Source organism: Pongo abelii, chromosome 4 (assembly GCF_028885655.2).
Source record: "Pongo abelii isolate AG06213 chromosome 4, NHGRI_mPonAbe1-v2.0_pri, whole genome shotgun sequence".
Lineage (NCBI taxonomy): Eukaryota > Metazoa > Chordata > Mammalia > Primates > Hominidae > Pongo > Pongo abelii.
In genome coordinates, this window is record NC_071989.2 from 85,157,754 (window position 1) to 85,170,291 (window position 12,538).

The window sequence follows — 12,538 nt, forward strand, 5'->3', positions numbered from 1 at the left end:
ACGAAACGAGACGGGGCGAAGGCCGGGGCGGGACGGGGCAGGGCGCCTGGGTCCGGGTGCGCGCCGGAAGGGCCTCGGGGCGGCCCCGGGGGCGGTGCTGGGGGCGGAGCGGGCCGGGGCGCGGCTGCATTAAGTGAAGCTCATAGAGACTGTGTGCTCTAGCGCCTTGCGGCGGAGGGAGGCGATGCTGGTGCCCCGCCACACGTCGCTGCTGTCCGGGGAGCTGCAGAGCTGGGGCGAACCGGAGACGTTGCTGGGGCCGGGGAGGGAGGCGGGCACCATGCCGGGGAAGGCGGGCTGGTAGAGGTGCGACTGCAGCCCCGCGCCGTTGGAACCCGCCAGGCTGTTGGACAGGCCCATGGAGTTGGGCGGCGGCCCGGCCGCCAGGCTGCACTGGGACAGCGACTGCGCCATGGCCTGCTGCCTGCCCAGCGCCGGCGGCAGAGGCAGCTGTGACACGCCAGGCATGGCGGCCGCCGCCCAGCGGGTGTCGTTGGCGTGGAAAGAGCACAGGCTGTCGCCCATGGCGGCGGCAGCGGCGGCGGCAGCCGACGGGAACTGAGGCAGGCCTGGCGTGGGCAGCAGTGTGCCGGGCGCGCGGAACACGTTGGTCGTCTTCTTGCGCTTCTTCCACTTGGCGCGTCGGTTCTGGAACCAGACCTGGAGCGGGCGGGGCGGGAGACAGACAGGGCGCTATTAGCCGGCCCGGCCGCTGGGGAGTTGGGGCTTGAGCCCCAGAAACCCGCCTCGGATACAGCCGCTCTGCCCCGGGAGGAACAAGTGCCATCGGCCCGACAAGCCCCCATACCCAGCCGGAGACTGTGGCTCCCCACCAACTCCTGGCAGCTGGCGCCCCCTGCACCCACCAAGCGCGGAGTCCTGCGCTCCTAAGAGCTCGTACCCCGGAGAGTTTACGTACTGTGTAAACACACCAAACGTGTGCAGCCTTCACCACGCCCCTGCACAATCTGTACACTGCACAGATTCACAGGTCTGCAGTCAGGCATGTGTCAAAGCTCGACCCACAGGTGTACGAATGAAGATAAACGTGTACCCATGTGGCTTAATAGCATGCCTTATAACACCGATGGGCTATAGAATTTTCAGAAACGCTGGAAATTTGGAAATTGATGACAGGCTGTGGATGACATAGTCAGTTTCAAAATCGAAAGACAAAGGAAAACCCCTAACGCTACGGTTGACAGAGCAGAGGTTAATACAGTGATCTGCGTGGGAAAGTGAACGCCACTGAGCTACAGTGTTGTTTGGGTCACCACCATGACTACCCGTTCCTCCCATATTGCTTGGTGCTACTGCCACAACTCTCCGTGCCTCATTCCCAAACCACTCTATGGACACCTTTGTCTGGGCTGTACGAGTGGCTGGAACCTGCTGCCCCAAGAGCCTTCAAGCCTATTCTTTTTTTTTTTTTTTTTTTTTTTTTTTTTTGAGACGGAGTCTCGCTCTGTATCCCAGGCTGGAGTGCAGTGGCACGATCTCGGCTCATTGCAACCTCTGCTTCCCGGGTCCCGGCTGAAGCAATTCTCCTGCCTCAGCCTCCCGAGTAGCTAGGATTACAGGAACGCGCCACCATGCCCAGATAATTTTTGTACTTTTAATGGAGACGGAGTTTCACCATGTTGGCCAGTCTGGTCTTGAACTCCTGACCTCGTGATCCACCCGCCTCGGCCTCCCAAAGTGCTAGGATTACAGGCGTGAGCCACCGCGCCAAGCCAAAGTCTATTCCTTTCAGGAACTTACTAAGGGTCCCAAGTAACAAGGCCTCCAATTCCCTTAAGTCGCCATTTCATTTATAAACTAAAAGCAAATTTTCGGACCAATACGAATTAAAGGAGGTCACATTTCACCACGAGATATATGAATCAAATTTAATTTTGCTCAGACAAACCCAAACGTCCGTTTTCAGGGAAATGAGTTTGATAAATACACTCCAAATGAAAATAGCCTTCCTATTCTTTTTTTTTTTTTTAACAGTGTCCCAGGAGTTACAGACCCTGTCAGGCAAATTTGCCTAGGCATGTCAAACCCTCTATCGCAGAAGAAGAGTTCTGCCTGAAAGATATCACATAAGCTGCCAATCCAAGATAACTCCCATCTCCCCCTATTTGAACGCGATCTTTTTAAATAATAATAATAATAATAATAATAATAATAATTTGCCAGCAAGCCTGCCTGGAAGACTTGCAGTTTAGAATCTACTCCTCTGGAGTTTATTGTGCCTAAATATAAATGATGTGGGACACAGCCCAGGTACTGAGTTTCCTCTTAGAATTTGGCCAACGCAATTTGACCACCATATCCGTGACGAAAAAAGTTGTGCATCCGTTAATCTAACCTATTTAGTGTTTACTCTGCAAGCTAAAGTATCAGGGGTATGGACATACCTGCCCTCGGTCTCGGTGAGCCAACAATGTTCAGCGGTGTGTTCATGCCCAGGCAAGCGTAGACGCACTCTACGCTTACCAGTGTGAACGGTAAGCTTGGGGCCGGCCCTCGCCTTTCTACCGTGCCTGCGCCGTCGCCTACCACTTTCTTCCTGTGGTGTCTACCCCATTTTGCAGATTGCTGCGTATCCCAGTGTCGGCGATGGGTAAACAGGTCTCGTCTCTTCCCAGTTGCAGCCCGTGAGCTGGTGGCACAACGGATTAATGAGGCAGCAGGGCTCTAGATAGTGAGTGGGATCAATGAGACCCAATTGAGCTGTTAGCGGTCTTAGGCAGAGAGCATCTCTCAGGAGGAAAGGAAGGCACAGCGAGAAGACCTAAGGCCGCAAGTCGCTGTGCAGCACCCACCCAAGGCTGGACTCGGGGGAGGTAGACGGGACGGTGTCTGTGACTAAACGTTCCCACACCTTACACGCCGCACCCGACTTACGTTTTGAAAGGTGTCTTATAAAATCAAGACCGGTTCCTAACAATCTGCAAGTGCCAGTGAATCCCGAAATGTTTGTTTGAGGGGAGGGAGTGTGAGGGAAGGAGCAGAAAAAAGAAAGAGGGGGAGGATTGCCCAGTAGAATTTCAATAGAAAATGCAACTACCAGAATGGTTTCTGAATCTAGGATCTGCTCAGGCACAGGCGGAAAAGAACAGCTGTTAAAGAACTAAATATTATAGAAATAATCGAAAAATCGTGCTCAATTATGTTTGAGGGTTAGTAGTCAAATGATGGCTACAAATTTTTTTATGTTTCATGGCTTACTGGGATTGGGAAAAAAAATCTGCGTGGGGTGTGAGCACCTCCGTTCCAAGCTACGATGCATATGTTTTTTAAATGTGAACGTTTCCACTTGAAAACTAGAGCATGACGGATTAAAATGCAGGCAAAACCTAAGGGAGATTTTTAGAAAGCACAGATGACAACTCCAGGAAATATATTAACCACAGCAACGGGCCAACTTTGTACTCAGTTTGAAATGCAGCTCTTCTTGGAAAATGCTTAATACAACAGTGAGAATCCAATGGAGGTTGGAATCTAAAAATCCACTTTCATGATATCTGCTGTTACAGTAATATAGACATACTGTAAATGTATTTTAAAATATATAGCCCGTTTAATTCCCCAGCTATAAATGACTGAGAAATAGAAAAAAGAGGGAGAGAAAGAGAGAATATTACTTTTTCCCCCCTTGAAGCAAATGCTTTATGAAGATCTCATTGGAATCCAGCAAATGATTAATGTGAAGATTTTGGAGGAAATCTGGGGAGCTGTATTAAAGCCTAGATCTCAGGTTCATTTCGATCAGCCAGCCGTGAACTCTGGGCCGAATTCATTACACTTTAATAGTGCTGGGAGAGGAAGAAAATGCAATTTCTCATTCCATTAGAAAACTAGAAAATACTCTCAGCTTGTCCCCCTATTAAGATGTGGCAGGTGACAGGGCCATTCTGGGGGACACGGTCAATGGAATTACAGCACATTATTTTTGTTCATATAAAATATTGAAAGGCAAGCCTGACTGTGCAGAAGTTATTTCACTGATTTGGTTTTTATGTAAATAAAATATTGAAAGTTAATTAATCCATGCTAGAGACTAATGATTATGCTTATTATATTGCATTTGATCACATAATTTGCATGATTCTCACATTGCTGCTTAATAAGCCATTCCAGGTTATAAATAATTCTGAAATTGGTTTCTAATAATGGCATGCTATAAAAGGAATGGTTTTATTATACTGGCCAGAAAAGAGGAGCGATATCAGACATGGAATTGGCCTCCATGTGAGTAGAGATGCTTTAATAAATACTTAAAAGTGTGATATATACCAAATAAAGATAAAAATAAGTATACTGGATAATTTAGTCTAGAACCAAAAAGCATCTTTAAAAATATACAATTGTAATGAATTAAATGTTCAGATAATTTTTAATCAGCACAGTGGCCCACACACTGAAAAGAATGTGTGGCAATCTGTTAACTATAAAGAAAACTATGAAGTACTGATCATAAAAGAACATAAGCCAATTACTATTTAATTTGAATTTGGTCAAGGAGCAATGGTACAGTGAATTGTGAAGTAAATACATTTTCCATAAATTATTTTTGCATTACATTACATAATGTTAATCATTTTGAAAAGTTAATTAAGAAGGTTATGTTGATCTGATTACTTTTTAAACTATGGAACATTATTTTTAAAAATATTGAAATTGCCATTCTATTAAATTGTGTCTATCAGCAGGCTCAAGCCATTATCTTTGCTTGAACATTATGCTGGAACAATTAGAGTACTTTGTCTCTTTCTTCTTGTGCATTCTTTTGTGTACTTTTTGAAAATAACTATTTCTGTTACATAGCTTATATTTTATTTCATTTACAACTTTTTCTGTTAAAAGAATAACTGTCATTAACCTTTGGAAGACCTAATAAAGTTTAATAGACCTCGTTTTCTTTTTTCATAAAATCAGTTGTTCAATTATATTTTATTTGTGATTCTAAGTTATATTTTAATTTAAACTAATTGCCAGTATATCTAGGTTAAGACACAGCATTTTACCCTTTAAATAAAGAATTAATAGATAATCTTTCTCTTAAGGGACAAAACCCCCAAATTTATGAATTTCTAACCTGCAAGATTGAACCTACAAGCAAGCACTGTCATCAGTGTTGATGGAAGTATTGAAATTGTATATTTATGTAAAGGTTCAAACTCAACTTCAGATATTTTTTAAAAGGTGAAAAATAAAAATTTTGAAGAGCATTACTAATACATGTTTGCAGTTATGCAATTAGTACTCTTTCGGTGTGTAGTTTTAAAAGACCATGGTCTAGGCCTTTCACTAGCAAAACAACCCAGACTTATATTGAATAAAAATGCTAATCATTATGTTAATCAATATTGCTTTATTAATATGACCATTTTAAATCCCCAATGATATTCATTTGCTATTAGAGCAGAAGCATGAGCTATTTTTTCAGTTTAGACTATCTTTAAAATGACGAATGGAGACAGAAATATTCAACGCTGTGATTACGGACGTTCTCATTGCTTACTTAGATCAAATAGAAAGTAACTAAGATCTTAAAGTTAATTTTATAAAAGTAGGTAGCACTGGTTTAACAAAATGACCAGGTTGATGACACCCAGGATATCGTACAGAAAATACCACCGTCCAAGACGGCAAAGGAAGATTTTTCAGCACCCTGGATAGCTCAAGAGTAAGTACCGGCGCTTGGAATTTCACCCCCAGGCACCTGTCCATAAAATATTTGATATGTCTTCATTCTTTTAAAAAGCAAAAAAAAAAAAAAAAAAAAAAAAAAATCTGGGATTCACTAGGCTTATACTTTTATTCACCAATTTTCAGAAAAGTTATAGGTGTGATTTTCTAGTTTATATATAATTTACAGGTTGGAGAGTGGTTGGAGGAAAATAAGGGGTCAGCAATGATTTCCTCTACCACCTGTCAACCTTTCCGGTTCTGAATGCCCCTTCTTCAGACAGGATATCCACAACAGAAAGCTTTCATTCCCCCTCCCCCAACCCAGATTCCTTAGAGGACTCCAAAACAAAACGGGGCTCACCGGCTGTGGGAATCTCGTCAGCTGCCCCCAGCGCACTGGTAGACTACGAAAGGTCAAACCCCTTGCAAACATCAAAGCTAGGAATATTTCGCCTGAGTGCAGAGGGAGGGTGATACTTAAGATAAGGAAGCCACGCCGTGAAACCTGGGTGTAGCACTTTTTTAAAAGGCGCCCATTCACCTTATTTGCTCTTTTCTCTTGTTTTCTGTATAATTGTTGCATTCCTCCTTTTATCCAAACGCTTAACACAAACTCATTAGGGGGCAATACTTGTCAATAATGCGAGCAGGAGTCGAGGTGCACGCTCGGCTGGGCCGCCCGGGGGGCGCTGAGGTTGCCTTCTCAGGCGGAGGAGACGAACCCTGTAGCCCGACAACGCCGGGCTTCGATTTTGAGGAGCTTCTTCCGGGCTGTCGCTATACTGGCCGGGGACAGGGGACTTGCGTGTCCATTGGGGGATGGCGATGGGGACCAGTTTCCGGGTAGAGAAGGAGATAACTCGACACAGGAACGCACAGGCAGCCTGAACACAGCCCGGGATCTCGACAGAGGAAGGGAAGACCCTGCTCCCTTTGCCCAAATACTCCCGCCCCGTCCTTGCCTTCTCTCCCGGAGCCCAAGCCCCTCGTACCTGCACTCGGGACTCGGTCAGCCCGATACGCAGTGCCAGCTCCTCACGCATAAAGATGTCGGGGTAGTGAGTCTTGGCGAAGCTCCTCTCCAACTCGTTGAGCTGTGCGGGGGTGAAGCGCGTCCGGTGGCGCTTCTGCTTCTGTTGGCCCTGCTGCTGGCCGGCTTGGCTGGGGTTCGGGCCGCCCTGGGGCCCGGGCTGCTTGTCCGGGTCTTTGGCGCTCACCGCCAGCGAGGCCGGAGTAGAGCCCACTGTGGTGATGTCCTCCCCGGGCAGCAGAGTGGCTCCCTCCACTGGGTCAGAGTTGGGTGCCAGGTCCCCCGGATGGCCCCCGGGGTCGGAGCCCCCCACGCCCAGCCTACACTTCACCGCCTCCCGATGGCCCAGAAGCTCGGCGGCATCTTTCATACCTGAGGAGGCAAGGGGATCGCGGTCACCACTTTCTTGGAGATGCCAGGAGGGGCTGTCTTCCCCGCGCAGCCTTCCTTCAACCCGTCCTCGGCCCCCTCCGCACCCACGCTTGTCCTAAGGAAGAAACTCCCAGGGTATTCAGCTGGGTTCCCCAGAATTTGGACAGCCGGGTTGGAATAACATCTCCTGGCCCCTTCCCCTCTCCGCAGCCGGCTCCCATAGTAAACAGCACAAGCTTTCGTCTCTCCCACAATAAAACACTCCCAGTCCCGGCAATAAAACATGCCTCTGAATCCCTTCCATAAGCCGTACCCCAGGCGCCCCAGGAAATCGAGAGCAAATGTTTGGACACAGGGGTGCCGGGGGGTGGGGGCGGGCAGAAAGAAAATTAAACAGTTCCTCGGTTGCTGCGGCACCTGCGCTTCGGCAGCCTGACGAACTCTACCTCCAGCCCTCAGCCGATTCCCCCTTACTTTCGGAAGATGAATAAGCCTCCAAGCTTTCCACCCCCCGAAATCAACCCAAATCAGCTCCGCCTCCCCCTCAAATCAGAGAAAGTGTTTGGAAAATGGAGTCACATCCATCACCAAAGATTCCCAATCCGGAAACCCAGAGCCCAGCAACCCAGATAGCATTAAGGAAACTCGAGTGAACTCTATGGACAACCGTGAATCAAACTTTAGAGATTTCAACTTTTCTTTCCAGAGAAATAAAAGGCGCATTCCTCACAGCCATTGGCAACGCCGAGTCCCTTGCAGAAGAGTGGGGGATGACTGTGAGGTTGAATTTGGCTTCTCTCCTTCTCAACCAGCACACTTAGCAAATCCGCCTCGATGGCAGCAGCTTCTCCTTTATGCCAGATTTTTTACAAATTACACCACACTTAGAAAAGGAGGAGAGAAAAAGGTGGTGGGGAGAGAGAAACGGGGGGGAAGGGAAGGAGAAAGAAATCCCAAATCAAAACAAACAGGAGAGGAAAAAAGAGAGAGAAATACCTTCTAACAAATTATCACGGGGTATATCGCCTTTCAAAAAAAAAAAAAAAAAAAAAGGCGGGGGAGGGGGAAGAGAAAAATAAGAAAAATAAAAAGTAACAACATTCCCCAACTCCTTTCTTGGATCTACATATTCCATAGATTTTTTTAAAGGCGATGTTAAATCAAATTAAACTTTAATGCAGCACAATTACTTTTAAAGAAATTAGTCCATTTAGGTCGCATTAAGGTAAAATAAGGAACAAATTGACAATTTCCTGCCCCGGCTTCTCCTGGCTGCCTGGGCGAGAGGCGCGCACTCACCTAGCCTGGCGTCCAGGAGGTCGGCGTGAGACAGCATCGCGCACCGCTCCAGGGCGAAAGCTGTTCCCCCCCAAATTTTAGCGGCTTTAAGTTATTTAAAATAGATATAAGCTATAAGCTATACGATATAGATATATATATAGATCACCTAAATGAAAGAAAATTCGGTTTGTGGTTAAAAAGGGGGCTTCTTGCATTATAATGTCCTTTAGAGAGACGGGGAGGTGCTTAACAGTTGAATGAACCCGTGAGCAGCTCGGAGAGGGGACCAATCAGGAGGGCAGCCTGCAAATGTCAGCGCCCGGAGAGTCCCCCACTCCGCCCGCCCGCTCGCCTGCGCCCGCCTGAAGGAGGCGGCGGCGGCAGCCCTGGCAGCTCCAGCCCGGAGCAGGAGCTAAAGCAGCGTCAGCCGCCTCGGCCTCGCCCTGAGCTTCTGGGCCGGGCTCCCTCTAGTTCTTCCCTGCGATTTTCTCCAGTTTCCCCTTTCCTTCCCCTTGGCCGGCCCTGCGCGCTTCGAAGGTGTAGCTCTGTGCCTCTGAGCTAACATCTTCCTAGGGCAGGGGCAGAGCAGGGGTCAGAGGGGGCCATGACCCTGGCGTGACCTGAGGGTCGCCCCCACCTGCGCTCTCTGGGCCTGCGGCTCATACTGGCCCGCCTGCCCAGGGCACGACGAGGGCACACCGCGGCCTTCAGACAGCGCCTAGACTTCGCCGCGGCTCAGCAGGCCTGCGCCTAGAGTCCAGGCGCCCTGGCTGTGCCCCGGAGTCTATACGAGCCCCAACCCAACAGGGGGCCTAGAGCGCAAAGAGGAGTCGGCTTCCCTGGCACCGCCAGCGCCCGCTGTCTGCTTCGGGGACCCTCGCGGAGTGTGGGTTCGAGAGCCCTGCACCCTTCTCACCGGGCTTCTTCCCGGCTCCTACTCTTCCGCTTGGCCCACGCCCGCATCCTCGCCCCTAATTCGCTCTTTTGGTCAAAGTTTCTAAGTTCAGCTCGGCTCCCAACTCCACTTAAGGCTGTAAATAAAGTTAAATGCTCTTTATTTTCCTCTTGAATATGTTAAACTACTTGAACAATTTAAAGTGCTTTGCACAAGTGAAGCGAACCATTTCTAATGTTCTGATTTTTCAGAGCCAGCCAACAACAAAGTTTAGATTAGTAATATATTTCTAACCAGAGTAATTTTCAAGATCATTAGGCATTTATGTAATTAGTGCCAAATCTATAAGCTTTTATTACGATTATTAGAGTAAAATCAGTATAAATTTGTACTAATTTACTACTGTTTAGACTTGGCTGTCAAGCCTAGAGGTTCTTATTGTAAATGATAACTGAGGAAATTAAGTGCAAAATTCTGCACCGTTTCTGATCTGCTCCTAAACAATCCGTTTCAATTGTATTTGTAGCAGAACATAATGCCCTTTTAAAGTTATTTGACTTGTATTTTTATTTGCAACACAAGAAAAATGCCCTCTACCCAGTCACAATGAAAACTGATATTTACTACTCCCAACTTGATTAACATTGATTTTTAATTCAGAGTGATGCAATTAAGATTATTCATTTAGTGCAAATAAACCTTCCACAAAAGGGTGGCCCTATGAAGTCTGTTTTAAATAATACTGAGCAAATGGCTTTTTTTTGTTCGCCGTCCAATTGACTTAGACAAAACATTGAAAATGCTGGCTGAGAGCAGATGCGAGAGGAATTGTGTGTGTGCGTGTGTGTGTGTCCTCAGCTGTATGTGTGACAGGGACCAAGCAAGGAGACAAAGGAGTCGGCAAAGCGAACTCTGGGACAGTTTTGTTTCCTGCTTCCCTCCTGCAGCCCGTTGGCCTCCTCTCCTGCACACACATGTGCGCGCGCGCACATATGCACACACGTGTGAATGCAGGGTATTGGCCACACCAGTTTCTTCTGAGCTGCGGAGACCGCTTCCCCGGAAGCTCCGGGCCCGACTGGGCTTCAGCGGCTGGTGCAGCTGCTACCAACGCGGCCTATGTGGGACTGGGCGCCGGGGTCGTGGACTCAGGCTCGCGGCGTGTCTGGTAGACGCTAGGGTTTTTGGCAAGCGGCCGCAGCCCTTTTGAGAAACGCTGTGCCTGGGAGGAGAATTCCGAGACCTAAAGCAAACAAATTCTCCCCAATAAAAGCTTCCTTTGCCCCCAAACAAAACCTTAAATCTAGAAACTGAAGCGCTGGGCGCGCACAGCAAAAGGAGGCCGGACAGCAGTCCAGGGCGGGGCGGCGTGAGCCCAGGACGGTGACTCGGGAGTACGCACCCGCCTGCGCACGTCCAGGGACTCGCAGGAGGTTTCTGCCCACCTGGGTGGGGCTTGCAGGGTGTCCACACCGGAACGCAGGGGGCAGAAGTGGGGGGAAAGTGGCTAAGGAAGAGACAGGGAGGCCTGGCCCCAGAACCCTGCTCCCAGAAATAGGCAGGTCCGCCAGGCCCGCACAGCCTGGCTCCACACCCTGTCTGGAGGGAGGGAGAAGGGGCTGCGACCTGGGGAGACAAGGATAAGGGCGCGGGGCCGCGAGTCTCCACGTGCGTGCACACAAGCGCTAGTGTCTCCATCCCACAGTCGCCCCCGGAACCGCGCCGGCTGTGCAGCGTCCTCCCACACGCACTCGCTCGTATATTCTGTTTTGTTGTATCTTTCAGGTCGATAAATAAATGTGTAATAGTTAATGTGAAGACATATCAGAGTAATAACAATGGGACGAAATCAAAGGATTATCCATCTCTGTTAGTAACTGCTGAATAACAATGTTGCGGCGTGATTGATAGCCCGCTTCATTTTATGACTTTTCTATTGGTCTTGATTTTTATAGCAGTATAAACAAACTAAATCATTTCTTCCAAGACTTCAGAGCATAAGCATCTCAGAGAGGGGGGTAAAGGGAGAAAGGAAAGGAAAAAAAAAAGGGGAAATCTGAGAGTGGGAGGGTGGCGGTGTGGGGCGTCGAGGCGGGGAGGGCGCAGGCTGAAGTTGGAGCCGTGTGCCCGCCGCCAGCAGGCAGGGCGAGAAAAACGACAATAGCCTGGATGTAAAAAGCTCGCCCCTGCTCCCGGTTCCCTCTCGGCAGCTTGTTTTGGCCAATGTCTGAATCCACCTGGGTAGCGCCTGATATGTATTTACCAGAGTTTTATTCCCCGTCATCTTCCCACGTTCCTAGGGCAGCCGGGAAAGTGCCGGTCAGGCCCATTGCTGTTGATAATTTAAGGCATTTCCCACATGATCATGGGAACTGAAGTCCCTAACAAGGCGAGGCTTTAGCGCAATGGCCCCCAAATCTTCGGAATGACAAGAATGTCTTCAGAAATCACTTCAAAGCAAAGTAAAAGGATTTTCTATGACGGATCCAGTGATTTTTCCTCAATAAATAGGTTTTAGATTGTTACACACACGTAGAAGTGGAACAAAGGGAACTACCAGAAAATATATTGGTTGCCCCTAATAAAATTTATTTAGACAGTTTACTTCTCATAAAAAATAGAGATTGAATTTTGTACAAGATCCTGCCAAGGGACGATGCACAGGGAAATCATTTTTTTCTTTCTCCTTTTCCCTCTTTCTCTTTTCTAACGAAGCACAAAGAGTGTTCACAGGCCGGGGAATCGGCTCCTGACTCCAGCCGCCCTGCGCGCCCAGACAGAGCCAGAGAACTCCGCAGCTGCGAGGAAAGTCGGCTTGCTGGGAGAGTTAAAAAAAAAAAAAAAAAAAAAAACACCTTGATGACTGATAATGTAAATTACAAGCACAGCAACTATCAAATCAGTGTCTTTACTCCTGCTTTGCCGTCCAGTTCCAGATCAAGACTTAGAAATGTGTGTCTAGACTGGGAGGTGGGGTGGGATGGGGCCCCCGGGCAGCTAGTGCCTTCCAGAGGAATTTGTGCTGATTGTATTTGTAATTCTGATTGTCTCTCTAACCGTATTTCTGCGTTCATTGTGAATCCTTTGTAGACACAGAAACAGACAGAATAAGAATATATACCGGGTGTTGTGGGAAGAATTGGGTAGTATGCCCAGAGCCCTAATTGCTTTTCCACTTACAAAAACCTCGGAGGTTTATTAAATGTAACTTTCGGCTGCTAGAGTTGTTTGTAAACTGCTCTCTTTTCTTTGCAGACAGTGGGCTGAAATATGGC

The 12,538-nt window shown here is 48.0% G+C and overlaps 1 protein-coding gene across 3 annotated transcripts in view; it reads right to left on the reverse strand.

Annotated features, from left to right (window-relative positions):
- OTP (orthopedia homeobox) overlaps positions 1 to 12,538 on the reverse strand; it is a 35,444-nt gene continuing 22,906 nt past the window's right edge. For 2 of the 3 annotated variants that reach the window (XM_054555654.2, XM_054555653.2), the window contains 2 exons: positions 6,678 to 7,087; positions 1 to 660 (listed from right to left, as the gene is read on the reverse strand). In XM_054555654.2, the coding sequence (XP_054411629.1) occupies positions 130 to 660; positions 6,678 to 7,087 (941 nt within the window). In that variant the 3' untranslated portion in view covers positions 1 to 129. Of the gene's footprint in view, positions 661 to 6,677; positions 7,088 to 8,386; positions 8,590 to 12,538 lie in introns of those variants that run through there. The other variant, XM_002815681.5, reaches the window with a different exon arrangement.